The sequence below is a fragment of the Esox lucius genome, chromosome 5, assembly GCF_011004845.1.
Source record: "Esox lucius isolate fEsoLuc1 chromosome 5, fEsoLuc1.pri, whole genome shotgun sequence".
Lineage (NCBI taxonomy): Eukaryota > Metazoa > Chordata > Actinopteri > Esociformes > Esocidae > Esox > Esox lucius.
The window spans coordinates 17,462,317-17,482,901 of NC_047573.1; the positions used below are offsets into that span (position 1 = coordinate 17,462,317).

A 20,585-nucleotide genomic window follows, 5' to 3' on the forward strand; every position below is an offset into this window, starting at 1 on the left:
GTTGGAAGATGGTCCTTGAATATAAATATGTAAAACCCACTTGCATCCTAAAGTCTTTATAATCAATAATATGAGAGTGTAATACTGTAAGATACTATTATGGGATGTTGTAGTAGTTTATTTTTTCTGGAGGATAGATATGTGTGGAGAGTATGTGTGTTGGTGTGGGTGGGGTGTGGGGAGGGGGCTGGTAACAGTAAGATATGGGTCAGGGACTCCAGGGGGGATTTCTGGATCTTCCTTTTGATCTTCTCCCTCCTATTAATTATCCAACAGAAACACCACAACAATGACTAACAGGCTTTCTTTCAGTTCAGAGCCCAAATAATTCCAGCCTATGCTTAGGAACATCCTCCACCGTAGCCAATCATATCACATAATTTACTTAAAGATTAATGGTTTTCACGGAACAATAGGCCAATGAAATTGCCAATTTATGTTTGTCTTTTTTAGGATCCTGATTCACATAAAAAAAAAACATTGCACGAAACATTGGTAATAAATGCCTGATAAGCGCTATATGGTCGAAAGTATGTGGACACCTGACCATCATACCAATAAGAGGATGTTGGACATCCCATTCCAAAACATCAATAACAGCCTCCACTCTTCTGGGAAGGATTTCCACAAGATTTTGGAGTCTCTGTGGGAATTTGTGCCTGTCAAAAGAGCATTTGTAAGGTCAGGCACTGGGTGCATTATCCTGCAGAATGCCATCAGGGAATACCATTGCCATGAAAGGGTGCACATGGTCTCCAATGCTTAGGTTGGTGGTACGTGTCAAAGTCACATCCACATGAATGGCAGGACCCAAGGTTTCCCAGCAGAACATTGGCCAAAGCATCACCCTGCCTCTGCCGGCTTGCCTTCTTCCCATAGTGCATCCTGGTGCCATGTGTTCTCCAGGTAAGCGACGCCCACACACCCGGCCATCCACATGATGTAAAAGAACACGTGATTCATCAGACCAGGCCACCTTCTTCCATTGCTCCGTGGTCCAGGTCTGATGCTCACATTCCCATTGTAGGTCCCTTTCGGGCAGTGGACAAGGGTCAGCATGGGTACCCTGACTGGTCTGCGGCTACCCAGCCCCATACGCAACAAACTGTGATGCACTGTGTTCTGACACCTTTCTATCAGTACCAGCATTCCCTTTTTCAATATTTCTGAGCCACAAGGGCTGCAGTTTTGGTCTGCTCTGCTCCAGTCATCTAGCCATCACAATTTGGCCCTTGTCAAAGTTGCTCAGATCCTTACGCCATTTTTCCTGCTTCTAATGCATCAACTTTGAGGACAGAATGTTCACTTGCTGCTTAATATATCTCACCCATGAGATTATCAGTGTTATTCACTTCACCTGTCAGTGTTCTTAATGTTATGGCTGATCGGTGTATCAGTGTTATTCACTTCACCTGTCAGTGGTCATAATGTTATGGCTGATCGGTGTATCAGTGTTATTCACTTCAACTGTCAGTGGTCTTAATGTTATGGCTGATCGTGTATCAGTGTTATTCACTTCAACTGTCAGTGGTCTTAATGTTATGGCTGATCGGTGTATCAGTGTTATTCACTTCACCTGTCAGTGGTCATAATGTTATGTCTGATCGGTGTATCAGTGTTATTCACTTCAACTGTCAGTGGTCTTAATGTTATGGCTGATCGGTGTATCAGTGGTATTCACTTTAACTGTCAGTGGTCTTAATATTATGGCTGATCGGTGTAATATATACATTATATATCGTTGTAGGTATTATAATAAAAACAATATTACTGTAATTAAGGTGTCTCCTTGCATTGAAAATGCAGCTGTATATGTAGGTTAAGGCTGAAATCGAGACAAATCTCTTTATCATCTTTCAAAAGAAGATTGTTGTAACTAACTTTATGAATGTAAGAGCAGTAAGTGTGTTTGGATGAGTCTGTCAACCTGGATTTGGTAGTTATATTACGCTATTTGCAGAAGAGTTCAAACTCTGTCAAATTTCGAGGAAATATCCTGTGCCCATATTTATATAAATCCCCTAATGTTTTGTAGGATTGAGGTCTGGGCTCTGACTGGGCCATAGCCGGACATTTCTCTTTCAAGCCATTCCTTGGTTGATTTGGTTGTCAAAATCTCTTGATATTTTGATTCGTCGTCCACCCTGTGACCACAGCCACTAAAAATAAGAACACCCTTAGCATGATGCTGCTGCTATCATGCTGGAGAGTAGGTACTGGGTGATGGTTTTCGTTTGACTCCTGCAAAATATGAACTTCTGTCTTGCCCCCCATACTACAGCCTGTGGTTAATACCTGCAATTGATTGTAATATGCAGGAAGTGCATATGCAGGAAGTGCCCGATTCTTTTAGAAGTGTCTGGTCGACTCCATAATGAGCGTACTTCTTGCCCTGTCATACATTTTTGAGGGAGTTTCTGAGCTTTGCAATATCCTGGTGGTGCCATCTTGCCGACACTTCTTAAGGATGGTTATTACATCGTTCCATTATATAACCCTAAAAGTGTGTAAAATGCTGCTAAAAACCGAATGCAATGAGGTGCAAATGATTTATCCCTATATTTAATTGAAAATAATAGAAAGACAACATATCAAATGTTGAAATTGAGAAATGTTATTGTTTTTGGAAAAATACATGCCCATTTTTTATTTTATGCCAGCAACACATTTTTAAAAAGTTGGGACCGGGGCATGTTAAACACTGTGCATCTCCTCTTCTTTTATCAACACTCTATATGCATTTGGGAACTGAGAAGACCAGTTGCTGTGGTTTTGAAAGTTAAATGTTTTCCCATTATTGCCTGATACTGGATTTCAGCTGATCAACTGTTTGGGGTCTACTTTGTTGTATTATGTATTTCATGTTGTATTTCATAATGCGCCAAATGTTTTCATTGGGTGACAGGTCTGGACTGGAGGCAGACCTGTTTAGTGACCTCCTTTGCTGTGGATCCATCTCGTTGTGTAATATGTGCAGAATGTGGTTTGGTATTCTCTTACTGAAATAAGCAAAGCCTTCCCAAAAAAGACTTGGTCTGGACGGCAGCATATGTTGCTCCACAACCTGTATATATTGTTCACTGTTAATGGTGCCTTCACAGAAGAGCAAGTCACCCATGGCATGTGCACTAATGCGTCCCCATACCATTACAGATGCTGGCTTTTGAACAGTGTGCTGATAAGAAGCCGAATAGACCCTTTTCTCTTTAATCCAGAGGAAGCGGTGTCCATGATTCTCAAAATGTATTTCACATTTTGATTAATCAGACTACAGGACAGTTTTCCACTTCACCTCAGTCCATTTTAAATGTGTCTAGATGTTTTTTTTCTTCGCATGGTAGAATTTAAGCTTGCATTTGTGAATGCAACGTACTGTGTTTAACGACAATTCTTTTCGCAAGTGTTCCTGAGCCCAAACAGTAGATTTGTAATGTAGTGCCGTCTGAGGGCTCGAAGATCACTGCCATCCAATGTTGGTTTTTGGCCTTGTCCCTTGCGTACCGAGATTTCTCCAGATTCTCTCAATCTTTTAATAGTACTGTGTACTATAGATGATGAGATCCCCAAACTCTTTGCAATTTTATATTGAGAAACGTTATTCTTAAATTGTTGCACTATTTGCCTGTGCAGTCTTTCACAGAGTGCTTAACCCCTCCCGATCTTTACTTCTGAATGACTTGCCCTCTCTGGGATGCAATCATGTTACTGGCCTGTTGCCAATTAACCTAATTAGTTGTAAGATGTTCCACCTGTTTTCTTTTAGCATTACAAAACTGTTTTGAAACGTGTTGCTAGCATCAAATTCAAAGTGGGTATACATTATTTATATATTTTTTTAAATCTCAATTTCATCATTTGTCTTTGTACATGGTTTAAATGATTTGCACGTCATTGCATTCGTTTTTTCTTTACATTTTACACAGCAACCCAACTTCCACAGGACAATCCTGAATGCTGATTGGCTGATAGCCATGGTTTTTATGTTAATGTTATTTTTATGAAGTAGAATGTAAAATAAGTAACATTATCAACCAATGTGCGAAGATCAGAGGATTTACGCCTGATTAGCCGTATATACACTCACTTAAAGGATTATTAGGAACACCTGTTCAATATTTCACAATCTGCTCAGTTACTGGGATTTTCACGCGCAACCATTTCTAGGGTTAACAAAGAATGGTGTGAAAAGGGAAAAACATCCAGTATGCGGCAGACCTGTGGGCGAAAATGCCTTGTTGATGCTAGAGGTCAGCGGAGAATGGGCTGACTGATTCAAGCTGATAGAAGAGCAACTTTGATTGAAATTACCACTCGTTACAACCGAGGTATGCGGCAAAGCATTTGTGAAGCCACAACACGCACAACCTTGAGGTGGATGGGCTACAACAGCAGAAGACCCCACCGGGTACCACTCATCTCCACTACAAATAGGAAAAAGAGGCTACAATTTGCACAAGCTCACCAAAATTGGACAGTTGAAGACTGGAAGAATGTTGCCTGGTCTGATGAGTCTCGATTTCTGTTGAGACATTCAGATGGTAGAGTCAGAATTTGGCGTAAACAGAATGAGAACATGGATCCATCATGCCTTGTTACCACTGTGCAGGCTGGTGGTGGTGGTGTTATGGTGTGGGGGATATTTTCTTGGCACACTTTAGGCCCCTTAGTGCCAATTGGGCATTGTTTAAATGCCACGGCCTACCTGAGCATTGTTTCTGACCATGTCCACCCCTTTATGACCACCATGTACCACCATAATGAAATATACTGTTTCAGTGAAAATTCATAGACATATGATAGGGTGTTTGATATTTTGTTTCTCTCCTAATGAAAAACAAAAACATGTAATGCTTTTGTTGAATTGTTGAGGATTTTAACAGAGCTTGAGTGGATCTGCAGTGAAGAATGGGAGAACTGCCCTGATCAAAGATTGAAAAAACTGGTGCAGGGCATACCCAAAAGGACTCAAAGCTGTAGTCACTGCCAATGGTGTAGTACTGAAAAAGGGTTTGAATGTATTTAACACAATTACACATTTAAAAAATAGTATATTGTTTAGATCGGATAAGAGGTGTTGAGTCATAAGGTGCTATTTAGTTCAATTTATTTTAAAATCTTCCAATTCACTTAATTGTGTGTAAATTGTAGTAGAGTGGAAAGCCCTGCCTGGACCTGCAGCTTCTCTTTCACTGCCAGTGTCATTTCATGTTTGTGGAGACTACTGGGTAAAGTGAGTCACTAAGAGAGCAACAGTGTGCACCCAGGCACTGGCACCAGTTCCCTCCCCCCAGACACTGGCACCACACTCCCCTCCCCTCCCCCACTTTCTCCCACAATCCCCCCTTTTTCTTTGGCCCTCATCTCTGCCTCTGTTATTCCAGCGCTCTAAGGGAAAGCTAAACCTGTCCTCTCTTTCCACTTCTTTACGTTCACTCTATTCAGAATCGTTTCACATCCAATTACTTGCGTTAGATTGCATGTCCGCTATGGTGGGTGTTTGTGCTTAGGATGGGACTTCTCTGTACAGAGCTCCCAGCTCAGCGTCAGCAGAGCAAGTCACCGCTGCTCACCTCACACTACTGTCAGCCTGAGGGGGGAGGGAGGGTGGTGGAGGGGGGATAGGGAGAGGTTGGGCGGGTGGGAGAGAGGGAGGGAGAGGGAAAGGACAGGGAGAGGGAGGGAAAGAGTGAGAGAATGAAGAGAGGGTGGGAAGAGTGTTAGATCACCTGCATCACAACAATTCTCTGTAGATTAGTCATATAGGCCACTAATAGAGTGTGTTTTGTAGGTCAGAAATACCTTACAGTTGATCTAAACAACCTCTGTTCTATGTTAGATGCATTTGGGGTTTTAGTGTAGAGGCCTGATATAAGTTAGAACGATTGACAACTTTTCAAATATAAATTAACACCTAGTGAATGTAGTGACTCGGCCCATTACTCCTGTCCAGTGCTGCATGGTTGGAAGTGTTGCGTGAGCCGTGGGTGAACTCTTGGCATGTTTAACCAAAGTGGGAGCACTAGCACGTGGCTGTGGCAGGCACATTATACCCCCCCATGTGCGAATCAGCAGGCACGGCCACAAAATAACAAACTGATTAGCTGCCTCTCACTGAGAATTAATTAGGTTATTTCACGCTTCAAATTAATTCCTTCTTTTTAATGTCCCACTTGATAGTTACGGCACAAATAAATAGAGGTGATGAATGGATGGATGGTACCAGAACGGTGTTGATGTTCCAGAATGATCTGACGTTCCGTCATTGATTTCTGTTGTTACGAGGTCATAGCTAGAATCCTTTTTCTGCTGCTGTGTGTTCCCCACAGGGACAGTGTAAAAGGTGACGCAACTCTGTTGGACCTCGTTTGTGTTGTTGGTACGGATGGTACCCAGCCTGCCCTTTTCCAAATGCCAGCTGTGTGTGTGTGTGTGTGTGTTTGTATGTATATGCGCATGTACTCTGTTATCAGTGTGTCACGGGGGTGTGTGTGTGTGTTCGGTTCAGATCATCCGTCATGCCCTTTGTCTATCCCAGTCTCTGTAGAGTTCGACGACTACAAGGAAGCTGCAGGTTCACTCCTGCGATGGAGAAGTTGAATGTTGAGTGCGTTTCAAAGTGAAAGCAGCGGAAGTTGGAGTGTTTTGATGATGCTGCCTTCAAAGATGTCAAGTTTTACATTATAATGCCCAACTCTTTCTACCTGATCCTGCGGTCTGTGTTTGAATTCATTAGTCTAGAATGTGAAATCACATTGCATTCATTAACAGTGACCTAGAAACCCAGGTGAGTACTAAACTGAGATAATTACAGGCACCTCCCCCGGAGGCCAAGTTGAGGTTCACTCTCAACTTTGTACTGTATGATGGATTGTCTTTATAACACATTGCTTTTAACTAGTATTTCTCTTGCTCTCTCCTAACATACACACTTGAGACCGTCTTAAAGAAACCCCTTCTTCAACTGGCCTGGTCCTGAAGCCAATTACTTGGCCGTTTTCATGCCAAACATTTCTGTCACAGACCACCAGGCTAGAAAATCGGGTCTCACTTTGTAAACGAGACGGTACAATGTTTAGGACCGCGCCTCTGGGTGTTTGAGTTGCTGTCCTCGTTATTAGGGTCAGGTGATGATGGGTCAGTGATATCGGCCCACATAATTTACCTGTCCCACCCAGACGTTGCTGTCCTCAATCCACCCTGACACCTGATGTCCCCAGACAAATGAATGCATGTCCTGGCTGTCTCTGTTCGTGACACACTGGTGGCAGGCCGGGTCTGGTAGAAACAATGACAGTAGATGTCACCGGCAGCCTGGATGCCCTGTGGGTGGGTGGGTGGGTGGCTGTGTGTTTGTGTGGGCTCGTGCGCACACCTGATTAGCTCACTGTAACCCATTTCCTTGCCAGAGTGTCACTCTTATTGTTCTGCTGTGTCTCGTTTTTCTAATCGTTCTGTGTGTATGCGCGTTATGGTCCGTGACTAACCCTGCGTGCGTTCGTGTGTTACCTAGGTGGCTGAGATGCACGGCGAGCTGATCGAGTTTAATGAGCGTCTGTACCGTTCTCTGATGGCCAAGGACCACCTCATCGTTCAGATGAGACAGGAACTCATCGACCTCAGGGGACCTGTGAGTTTTCAGACTGCTGTGAATCAAATAAAGCTGTATGATAAAATGAAAATTATGAACACTGACCATATCAACCTTTTTTCAACACTTGTCATACCGACCACTTATCAACACTTTCCTTACCAACCGACCCTCTATTAACCTTGACCCTCAACAACCTATCCATAAAAACCCATTGTGAACACAGCGCCACCCAGCCTCTTATTAACATTGGCCATACCAATAACTTATCGACATTGACTACACCCACTACTTATCAACACAGACCATACTACCCAACCATTAATCAACACTTTTCACACCAACCACAAAAAAACCTTTTTCAACACAGATCATACCAACCACTAATGAACACTTGATAAGTTGTTGCCATACCATGACAAACCAACATTGACATACCAACCACTTATTAACACAGACCATACAAACTATTTATCAACCCTGATCATACTAACCATTTGCCAACATTGACCATACACACTACTTATCCATAACAACCTATTGTCAACACAGACCGAACCAACCACTTATCAATATTGACCATAACAACTACTTATCGACATGGACCATTTATCAACATTGGCTTGGTGTATGGGACTGCACGCATTAAAATACACAGAGTTGAAATTATGCTAATATAGATGGTTTACAAATAAATCATGTCTGCTCACTCATGGCTGATGGCCCCTTGGCAAAAAAACTAACAGAGACAGAACACTGTCCATACCAATCACTTATCAACATTACCCATTATATGTGTTACGTGGGGAAATTTTCCTGATATTGTTCATTACCCAAGGTAGCATATACTTATGAAATGTCATTTTTTTAATTTAATTGGTTGGCTCATATTGGGGATTGGTGATAGGACAACTGATGTTACAACTGTGTGTGTGTGTGTGTGTGTTTGTAAGACACAAAGAGATGGACAGAGACTGAGTGACACAGAGAATGATGTGTGCGTTGGCACCTTAGCTGAGCCTTGGGCAGGCTAAGCATTAGCCTTTATCAGATTACGGGGGAAATGCTTTTTCTCCACCCACTTTCAATCTGAAATCCCTATGACCCACTGATTAACTTGTCATTTTAGCTGAATAATATATTTTTGAGCTTGTAATCTGTCAGATATTGACTTTATTACCTATTAGGCAGTAGCACGTCTTTGGATTTCACCCACGTCTCAAAGTGAATGGTTTTGACCATTTGGAATTTTGAGGAGAGAGAGCAGCATTCTCCCGTTTTGCAACAACATATCACAGTCCCATGCCTCAACTACAGGCTTACAGTGAAGCTCTTTGCTGGGTTTGACATGGCGTTACAGCGTTACCCTTGTCTAAAAATGACCAAATTCAATGACTGTTTAACGCAGAATGACTAAAACAATGTTATAGTGTTATAGTGAACCTGGCAAAGAATCTCTTCACATTGGTGATTAAACTCCAGTGCCTATTGGAACAGTGACCAAGCAATTTAACATGGTTGTCACCAAAATAATAAAGCCTATGATTTCCCATTACAAAGCTTTTTAATGTTGAGGGTGGCTCATAGATAAACACAGATTAGATTACGGAAAGGCTCTGTGGACACAGTTATCCGCTTGGGAAATCAATGGCTGGTATATGCATTTACATGGTTAGTTTAATAAGTTACTGAAGGAGAGGAAGCATCAATCCTGTCAAAATAGTGGGAGGCATATTTGGAGGGGGGATTTGGATCTAGATTTTATAACCAGTGATCACTGTGTTGCGGTGAATCGTTCCATCCCTATTGCACATTAATATTACATTTATCGTTTTCAAATCTATTCAGTCAATTTATCTGATTTTTCTCTGTATCTTTCAATGTAAAGATCTACTGCTTTAGGCTACAGATAGCACCTCTTATCGGAGAGCCCCAGCCTCATCTGTTGGCCCAGCATGATGGGTGGACACAGGTTGACTGCCCCTTGCCCCCTCCCCACCAGTCCACCCCCCCACCCCGAACAAACCCGTACACACACAAACACACCGACGCAGGATTACTTCTGCATGTGTCCCTGGGCATCGGGGGGGGGCTGGGATTTGAGAAGAAGCAGACAGATTACAGGGATCCCTCACAGCTACAACGGGAAAGTCGTTTTCATCGCTGCTGCCGGCTCTCCCTCCCGTCCCCCAATCACCTACAACAAGGGGCCCTGTGGAGGTCACGCGCTTTGAGCTCTAATTGGTTTTCTAGTGTGTACAGTGGGTTGATGTGATAGAGGGGCTGATGGGGATGGGGGGTCGGAGTACAGTTATGTCACGGTGCTCTGCTTCACTGACACAGACAGACACCAGACGCTGCCTTCTCCCGGGGGCCCTGGCCGACCCTGCTACCCAGACACCCGTGGGCACGGAACCCAAGCATGAATGAAGGGTAGCTGACCAAGTAACATGGTGGCGTTTTCTCTCTCGCCCAATACATCTCCATATTCTGTTCTCTCTTTTTTTTTTTCCTCCCTCTATCGCTCTCTCTCTCTCTCTCTCTCCTTTTGAATGAAGGTTCCCGGTGACCTGAGCCAGACATCTGACGACCCCAGCCTATCAGATTTTGAGACGTAAGCAGCTTCCACATCTTCTAGAATGTGCTCCGTCTATTTCTACTGAATCACGCCTCTCAGCGCAGCTGAGGTCTTATCATGACCTATCTGTGTTGTTACCTCAGTTGAAGAAGGCTAGCTTTCAGACGGAATATGTCTTTATTCCGTTCTCGTTCCTGGTCTTTCCCTCTATGCCTCTCTCTTTCGAAGGCTTTTACAGGGACAGTGATTATGCATACATTAAAATGCATGGATTAGTGTATCTGTAGGCGTTATGCTGATGGGTATGAGAACTTAGCCAGATGTAAATGATGTCTCTGTGGGCACTGTAGCAATCCGGATCAGTGGATGACACTGCCTCATTAGGGGTGGAATGGTTTAAAACATGTCACCTGATGTGACCACTGACTTGACCACTTGTCCTCATTTGCTTTGGTGAATAGAGAACACAGTTCATCGTATGTGATGAGGGAGGGAGAGAAACTGTATCACTGGGCTTTTCCGAACAGCTATGCTCCTTAATTACCACACTAAAGGACTGGAGAACTGCAACACCTGACTGTAACTGTCTGAAATACTAGCCTACAGTATTTCCTATTTAGTGCACTAGTCTTCCATAGAGCTCTGGTTAAAAGTAGTGCATGACTATATAAGGAATATTTTGCGTTCACCTGATCTCGTTTACTCAGGGGGAGCAAGGTAGAGCTAGAATATTTGTCACGTCAATAGGTTAAAGGCCAGAGATATGTATGATGTTGTGGAATACAGCAAATAAAGTCTGCTCAAGAATTATTGGCACCCTTCATATTTTGGACTCACACAAAAGTGGGCTTTCATTTCAACACTGTCATTTCTCAAACATAATACATTTCAATGAGTAGTATGATGTTTTTCTAAAAACATTGGTTTTAAAAGCGTTGGCCCTCCCTACAATCAATATTTTGTGAAGCCTCTCCTGGAGTGGGTTACAGCACTGTCTCTCTTCCTGTAAAGGCTGCCAGGTTTGCCGCACAATTTTAGAGGGATCTCGGACCACTCCTCCATGCAGAACATTTCAAGATCCTTGATAGGTTTGTGCCTGTGGACTGCGCTCCTCAGTTGAGACCACAGGTTTTCAATTGGATTCAGATCCAGAGACTGAGATGGCTAAAGTAAGAAATTTATTTTGTGGTCCTGAAACTCTTTCTGTCTTCATTTTGATGCATGTTTATCCATGGCCGAGTCTCACCGAAACTTTGTCCATTAATAAATCTATTTTTGATATTGCAAGTGATATGGACAGTGTGCAGGAGTTTTTTGTTCATCTTTATTCTGCTTTTGGTCTTCTCCAATGCACCGGTTGATCTGCAGGTGTGCAAAACAGTTATTGTCATGTTTATACCCCAGCGAAACATGAGCTGGTAAAAGGCATCAATACCATTCTTGGAGACTAAGACCAACTAAACAGCATACAATTTCATAACACCGCCACTTTGGTTTTATTTTGAATATTCTTTAAGGGTGCCAATACATTTGAAACATATGTTTTGCGGAAAACCTGCTGCTCAGTAAATTGTTTTGCACTAATTATGTTCAAGAAAATGTATATATCTTATTTATATATCTATGTTTGAGCCCTAAATATGGCTTGTTTTTTATTTCTTTTTTTGTATTCACTTCAGCTGAATTTCATAAAGGGTGCCAATACTTCTTGAGTTGACTGGATACTACAAATCAACATTAAGTTACAGTGAACATACTAATTCTAATTCAGGAAGTGTAATTGTTTGAAAGCTACAACATCTGAAACAGTTGTGCTTTTTGTGATAAATCTGGGTGTGGGGTCAGTTTGACCTTTTTTGAGGTCTCGGCCCAGCGATGAGGGTTAACAGTCAATAGGCTTAAATTACTAAGACTTTGTGCAGCTACACACAATCAATAAAACAGCTCACATAAACACTGCAGGCAGTTAAACACACACACCGATCAGCCATAATATTATGACCACTGACAGGTGAAGTGAATAACACTGATAATCTCGTCATCATGGCACCTGTCAGTGGGTGGGATATATAAGGCATCAAGTGAACGTTCTGTCCTCAAAGTTGATGTGTTAGAAGCAGAAAAAAAAAAAAGCAGGAACGAAGGCTGGCCCGTGTGGTCCGATCCCTTCTGGGCTGCTCCTGGTCTGCAGTGGTCAGTACCTATCAAAAGTGGTCCAAGGAAGGAAAAGTGGTGAACTGGCAACAGGGTCTTGGGCGGCCAAGGCTCATTGATGCACTAGGGGAACGAAGGCTGGCCTGTGTGGTCCGATCCAACAGACGAGCTACTATAGCTCAAAATGCTGAAAAGGTGGATGCTGGTACTGATAGTAAGGTGTCAGAACACATAGTGCATCGCAGTTTTTTGTGTATGAGGCTGCGTAGCCGCAGACCAGTCAGGGTGCCTTTGCTGACCCCTGTCCAATGCTGAAAGCACCTACAATGGGCATGTGAGCATAAGAACTGGACCACAGAGCAATGGAAGAAGGTGGCCTGGTCTGATGAATCACATTTTATTTTAGATCACGTGGATGGCCGTGTGTGTGTACGTCGCTTACCTGTAGAACACATGGCACCAGGATGCACTATGGGAAGGAGGCAAGCCGGCGGAGGCAGTGTAATGCTTTGGGCAATGTTCTGCTGGGAAACCTTGGGTCCTGCCATTCATGTGGATGTTACTTTGACACGTACCACCAACCTAAGCGTTGTTGGAGACCATGTGCACCCTTTCATGTCAACGGTATTCCCTGATGGCATTCTGCAGGATTATGCCACAAAGCAAAAATGGTTCAGGAATGGTTTGAGGAACACAACAATGAGTTCAAGGTGTTGACTTGGCCAAATTCCAAAATTCCCCAGGGCTCAATCCAATCGAGCATCTGTGGAATGTGATGGACTAACAGGTCCGATCCAATGAGGCACCACCTCGCAACTTACAGGACTTAAAGGATCTACTGCTAATGTCTTGGTGCCAGATATCACATCTTTAGATGTCAACATGATCAATTCCAAGTGTCGGCTGGAGTGGCGTAAAGCACACTGCCACTGGACTCTGGAGCAGTGGAAACATGTTCTCTGGAGCGATGAATCACACTTTGCTATTGGACAGTTTGATGGACGGATCTGGTTGTGGCTGATGCCAGGAGAACGCTACCTACCGGAATGCATAGTGTCTACTGTAAAGTTTTGTGGATGGAGGGATGAAGCGAAAGACTAATCCTCGCTTCAGTATGACGTCCATTGCATTCTGGATCAGGTTATCTTTAAGGACCTCTCTGTATTTTTGGACCCAGCACAAAGCGGCAACCATATAGACATGGTTCGACAAGGTTGGTGTGGAGGAACTCGAGTGGCGTGAACAGATCCTTGTCCTCAACACCATTGAAAAGCTTTGGGATTAATCAGAATGGTGATTGCGAGTCAAGACTTCTCGTGCAACATCAGTGCCTGACCTCACAAATGCTCTTTTGACAGAACGGCACAAATTCCCGCGGAGAATCTAAATTCTTGTGGAAAGCCTTCCCAGAAGAGTGGATGCTGCTATTGATGTTTTGGAATGGGATGTCCCAAAAAAATATATATTATATACATTTGAGTTCGACTTTTTCATTCATTTTGTTTCCATTTCGTACCCTTTAGCCAGCACCTCGTCAATTAAGGTGTGCGTTTCTTCTACCTTTATCTTGGAATGGGATGTCCAACATCCTCATATTGGTATGATGGTCAGGTGTCCACATACTTTTGGCCATATAGTGCTTATCAGACATTTGTTACCAATGTTTTGTGCAATATCTTTTTTAAATGTGAATCAGGATCCTAAAAAAGACAAACATAAATTGGCAATTTCATTGGCCTGTTCCAGCAATACCATCCATTTTTAAGTCAATTATACTGGTGTGTCTATGAGAAGAGATCGCACATGTTGTGAGGGGGCCCTTCATTGATTGACAGAGATCTCAGAAAGGTTTCAGTTGTGGCCCTGAACCTAAACATATCACCCAAAATGTCTCTCATTCGATTATGCTTCCCCAAACTTGCTACAGGGAGGGGGATCGGGGCATAACCTGTTGACACTCCCGGGCTCTAGCTGAGCCCGGTTCTCCTTGAGCCCAATAGATGCCCCCTTCTACAGACCATGCTGAGCCTAGTTAGAGCGGTTCATGTACATTGTACATATTATGAAAATGCACCGTACTGTGTCTAATCTCTAAATAAGCATTTGCGGTATTCTGGAATTCTTGAGTCTGTTGTAGGCTTTGCCATTGATGTTATCGTAGTGATGGTGATGGCTGTCCTCACTGTATTCCTGTCCCAGGGCTCACCGGGCTCTCATCAACGTATGGATACCCTCTGTGTTTCTGCAAGGCCGTGCTGCTAACGCCTACCATGTATACCAGGTAAGAGATCCACTAACACCAGAGTCTTTCATACTAAACACACAGATCCACTAACACCAGAGTCTATCATACTAACCACACAGATCCACTAACACCAGAGTCTATCATACTAAACACACAGATCCACTAACACCAGAGTCTATCATACTAACCACACAGATCCACTAACACCAGAGTCTATCATACTAAACACACAGATCCACTAAAACCAGAGTCTATCATACTAACCACACAGATCCACTAATACCAGAGTCTATGTACTAAACACACAGACTCCCTAACACCAGTGTTCACACTATTTCAAATTTCTGTGTTAAGTTGTTGAATAGTTATTGGTAAACCAAGCATATGCCCTAGCCTGGATGACTGCTGTTTATTTAGCCCAGCTAGCACCCTCACCAGGTAAGAAACCTGTGTTGTCTCAGTCTCTCGCCTTAAGGTTCCCCCTGAGGTAAAGCCTCAGTGTATTTGATGGGACACGTTAGGTGACAGAACCTCAGCTGCACTGTAGTTGCGGCTGATTATCTGGCTCCTGAACTGAACGAGATACAAGTCTGGTCTTGTATCTGTGACCCTGCAGTGTGGGGCGAGGACACGTCACCTGCCCCTGGATGGAAAAGTACAGGCCTAAGCAGCTGCCTTCAGATGTGTATCCTCTGATCAGCACTGACAGGACGCTGGTGTTGTGGAGGAAAAGGTCATGGCTGATGTGACAGCCATGATATGATCGGAGAAAAAAAAAGTTAATAAAAGTTGAAGAGGTCAGTCTGTGTTTTGCTGTGTTGTTCAGTTTATGGATTTGGGATTGAACCTCTGTGTCATTGCTACGTGGTTTGGTGTATAAATGTTTTTGAAATTAATGTGACCAGTTGTAACTAGTGCTTTGAAACTACAGTCTAGTGTAGACTCCAACAGTTGCTGTGTACTGTATAGTCTTTGGTGTCGGTGGTGTGTGTCCTCATGGGGTCTATTTCTCTAAATGATGCCTACAGAAACTTGACTATTGTTTAATGGAATAATAGAATGATTGATGGCTACTCTTGGCCATTGTTAGCTATGTGTAAGGGTCTTTGTATGTTCCTCTTAAAAGCCTTAAAACCCCGACGTGATGGATCACTCGTGCCACAAAGTTGGCTCTGTATGATATGGGGGAAAAGGGTATTTCTGGATAGACTGCTGGACTCCTAAAACAAAATTAGTTTTAGAATGTGTAAAAATGATTTCAAATATGAAACATTCCAATTTGCAACGAGCCAACAAGGTCACAGAAACTCTAGGCCAGTTCTATACTGTTGATATGATGGCAACCAGGCAGAACAAATCATTATCACCCAGCAGAAAAGAACAGAATAACACTGTTCCCATTCACTCTGTGATGAACTGAAATTGAGTAAGAGGAGTCCAGAAGTGAGATGAAAAATAGAGAGATTGAGACAGAGACACTGCACGTGTTGGAACCTGGAGGCAGAACGGTGAGAACCTTTGGGGAAGGCTTGCAAAGCAGACTGAACACTCCAGCTCAGAGTTGGGGTTTTAAAAGTCAATGGAAGCTGTAGAAAAATTATCCTTAATCTGTGCTAGCTAGCTTCTTGGTGGTGTGATCCGGGTCTCTTTTGCATTTTCGGCATATCGTCATATTAAACCAGTCTCTGTACAGAGTGAAAAAGAGAGAAGTGAAAAAGCAACCCAGGAAGAAATGAGAGCCAGAGCAGAGTGGCGTTCTTCTCAGCCACTAGATTACAACACATTATGGAAAAGACAAATTGCTTGTTCTCTGTTCCTTGTATTTTCCTTTCTAAAAACCACTTTTCTCCTCTGTTTGAAATGAGGCTATGCATACAGAACAAGGGTCTGAGATGCTCATACTGTAGAAAGGGGGGGAGAGAGAGTGAGGGGGGATGAGAGTGGGAGAAAGAAAGAGGGGGATGAGAGTGGGAGAAAGAAAGAGGGGGATGGATAGAGTGGGGGCTGAAGGATCTTAACTATTATCCCCCAGGTTTTGTTCTACCCAGACTGGCTTCCAATCCCTTGATTCCTCTCCTCTTCCCCACTCGCTCCTTTCAGAATGAGAGACTACTGTATAATGGCAGCTGCGCATTATCATTGCATTCGTATACAATGCCAACAAAGACAGTTTCATAGAAATGTCTGTGATGGGAAAAATAAATGAGACAATAATTTTTTCTTCAAACTGCGGGAGAACATCCAGTGTTCCTGGGTTCTTAAACACTTACTATGTGAGGGAGGCAGGAGGGACTGATGGAGGGTGGGAGACCGGGACCGAGGGAGGGAAAGGGAGTGAGGTAGTGCCTGTCGCCTCCAAGCAGAGGAGCACTTCTGAGGTTATTTTGCCTCAGAGAAAATAAAGAAATCAGTAATAACAAAAGCTGAAGAGCCCTTTATTTGCCAGGAGATGATAGATGCACTTTGGCATTTCGTAATGATAAGATATTCTCCTTCCTTCCATCGCATCCTCCCTCTCAAATATAGTTGTTTTACTTACCCAGAGGTGTGGGGGATTTATGTCAGAGAGGTGCTCCAAACCTATCCCACTCTGTGAATCTGACACAACCATCATATCAAATTCACATTCCCAGTTGAACTAAAATACACAACTCTCCTAGAGTTATGGCTAACTGGAATGTAAAAGCCATGTTGTGATTCATGGACAACTCTTTGCTTAGTTGAACACACATTGTACACATTTCTTTTACCTCTAGTGTGCAAATGAAACACAGAGAGGACATAATATGTCCGAATGCCAAGTGAAGCCCTGTGCTGTTCAATTCACTGGGCTTTTATTCTAAATTAGATGTTTCCTTTGATCAGCAAAAAGCAGCTGAGCCTATAACTTCCAAACCAAGTCAGGCCAGCTGCAAACTTCTCTGTGTTTTTATAAAACTAATGAGATTTGATAACGCTGCTTTTTTTTCTCTCTTTCCCTTTCCTTTTCCTTTTTTATTTCAATTCCACATATTTCATGATAACCAATACCACTGCAGTTCCTCAAAGGCAAGCTTTGAGAGCGAGAGGGGGGAGGGAGGGGGAGGTGGACACGGAGAGGGAGACGAGGAGGGAGACGAGGAGGGAGGAGGAGAGGGGTGAAAGTGTGAGACCAATAGGGTGAGGGAGGGAGGCAGAGCGGGTGAGAAAGGAGATGTGTGTGTGTGTGTGTGTGTGGGCACTTTCTCAAAAGTGCGCCTGTGTGCGCATATGCGTGTCTCTGTGTGTCATTGAAATCAAGCCTTTGGCTTATTGTTAGAGCCAAGCCCTTGAACATGCACATACTGGGTGAATACATCCGCCATTACAATGCATAATTGAATGATCCTCGTTGACACCCATCGAACAAGAGCTCACTCCCATCACATAGGTCTCATTCCCCAGAGAGGTGCACTGTGGGAAAAGTGTTAACGATGATGATGATGATAATGATCTCTACATTACATGCTGCTGACTTCCTGACACCCTGGGAGGGTTCACACAATGGACTGGTGGATGGTTTATGTAGTTCAGTCTGCAGACTCTTTGTGAGCGAGTGTATGTGTGTGTGTGTGTGTGTGTGTGTGTGTGTAGGTGCATCCCTTTTTCATCTATACAGCGGAGGGATATGTGCGTCACAGCCCATCATTATTTGAATTCCTAATTGAGATAATAATGATGTCCATGTCTGTAAATTTGACCAGGGTAGTTATGGTAATGAATCTGTGTGCTTATGATTGTGATGATAGTGGCAGTTTGCTGTGATTAATGTTCATTACTATTATAAGTGTTGTGTTTAGTTGCATCGATTCATCATTAATTGATTCTCTGTAAACTCTGAAGATTGCCTCTGTCAGGTTTCCTGCATCGGGAGGAAGCGTTAGGCAAGTCACAACAGTTGGAAACTATTCTCTATGGAAGTGGGCATTTTTACAACGATAATAACAGGGCATTTAGTGTGGATTATAAGAAAATACTATGTTATAGCCGGAAAGCGATAGTAGCTGCCCAACATTGTTTCAGTCCAGTGGGAATTATAGTGGCTGTACATTGCAGAGCCTCCCTAGGCTGTTTGATCTTTGGTCTTGCGAGGGGAATCTCCAATGCCACACTGTGAGTCAGTCAACTCATCCATTTACTACAGATCCAGGAAACACGATGGGCTGCTCTACCCTCTAATTCTCTCTCTCGTTTATCTGTTCTCTTTCCCCTGTTCCCTCGCTTCACCAAGTCCTTCCTGTACTCATTAGAGCAATGGAACAAACCTGACTCATGACTCATTCATTCAAGAGAGCGAGCGAGAGGGAGGGCGAGAGATAAGAAGTGGGTATGCGGAAGAAAGACAGCGAGAGGGTGGGAGAGAGAGAACGGGCGAGGTAGAGAGCATATGTGAGAGCTGCACAAGTGATAGATTGAGTTAGACAAATGTATGTATGAGTATCAGTATTCCCTCTGGGGTTTGAAAGCAGGGTTGTCCCTGGTTGTTTTTCTGGCAAGAGTGACGGCGTTGATCCAGTGACAGCATTCATCCGTCTGCTGATCGTCGCACAGCCCCAGTTGTTTCATAAGAGCTTGTAAGAAAACACTGTAATCCGTGTGTGAGGGTTACAAATACGAAAAGGTGACACAGTTTAAATGCAGAATGAGGTTATGCTGAATATGAGCTGTGTTCTGGGGATGGGAATGAGCTTGGGCGGTTGTGGGCATCATGTGACGAAGAGGCAAGGTCAAGTCAAGGTTAGCGCAGCTTTCTTCGGCTGCTGTGGATGCTCATTAGGCTGTTCACCGTTGTGGCAGATTTTCCTCATTTTCTTCATGAGGATAACTGATCTAATATTGCAGTTCTATCCTCTGATGAGCAACAACATTTTGCTCTTAAATCATTAGTGAACAACATCGCTGTACATTTTGCAACCTCCTCTAAATCCCATTAACTGGATGGAATATCTGGTGCATTTTTGAGTAGCGTTTAACCAACAACCTTCCCAGTGTTTTAGTTTGAATTTACAGCCCAGTCATAAAAATGTCCCCTTCCTGCAGACAGCAAGTATTGTCTGTCAGGGTGAGACTAAAAGTTCAGAAACAGTCTCATAGTCTTATCTAGTCTTTCCTTTTATCGGCCCACCTGGAGTAATAATACACAAGTGATATATTCTAGAACTATGCCTCAACACCACAGAGTGAGAAAGTAATTCCTTCCTTTCTTGAGGATGTTTTATTTTGCTGTCCTTTAACCTAAGGGGCGTAATAATAATGTGAAGCTGTATGTTTGTCTATGTGCACACAACCCCTTCAACCCATCACACAAGTATTTCACATGTCCCAGGGATGCAATATCGTTATGTGTCATCTACGTTTGCTTGTTGTATTCATGAAGATGAAATATAAAGTATCCACTCCAGAGAGCCAGAGGTTAGAGAGCAGAATGTGACATGGCTGTGTGCACGCTCCGGTTAACTAACTGCTCTAACACTGATGACAATTCAACAGGCCAAATCCAATATGTATATTTTTTTCCTCAGTTATTTAAACAGGCATATTATTAAGAACAACTTTTTTTGTTAACAGACTGTACAGAGTACACATGAAAAAACAACAAATTGTTATATAAGATACAGTAGCGGACCTTGGAGCTAGGCCCTCAGTAGCAGAAAAAGATCTTACGTCATACACATTGAACTCGAATGCCTGCATATACAGAGCATGATTTGAGACCTATCCTTTGCAGACCTACAGTATGTAGGAGAAGCAATTCTTTGATGACCGAGTCAAACGGTTCTAAGCCACGCCTCTGCTGTGGCTCACAGAAGCAGCACAAGTACACAACGGTTGCAAATGTCGATAACAGGAACCATGTAAGAAGAAAATACCAAAACAAAACAAACATTTTCCAAAACCGTTACTCAGATAGTGCCAAAATAAATTCAACCACACAACTGCTCACATTGATTCAAGACCACGGAGTAAATGCTGTCAGAGAGGAAAACAATTGCTCTGTATTC

General features: G+C 43.1%; 1 protein-coding gene across 5 annotated transcripts in view; it reads left to right on the forward strand.

The window, feature by feature from the left end:
* The window catches only part of snx29 (sorting nexin 29), a 97,306-nt gene that overhangs the window by 49,782 nt on the left and 26,939 nt on the right, over positions 1 to 20,585 (forward strand). For 3 of the 5 annotated variants that reach the window (XR_003781833.2, XM_029119878.2, XM_029119879.2), the window contains exons 16-18: positions 7,511 to 7,627; positions 10,147 to 10,202; positions 14,520 to 14,601. Coding sequence is in view for 3 of the 5 variants with exons in the window: in XM_029119878.2 (XP_028975711.1) it covers positions 7,511 to 7,627; positions 10,147 to 10,202; positions 14,520 to 14,601 (255 nt within the window). In the remaining 2 variants the exon portion in view is untranslated. The other 2 variants (XR_004575757.1, XM_034292212.1) reach the window with 2 other exon arrangements.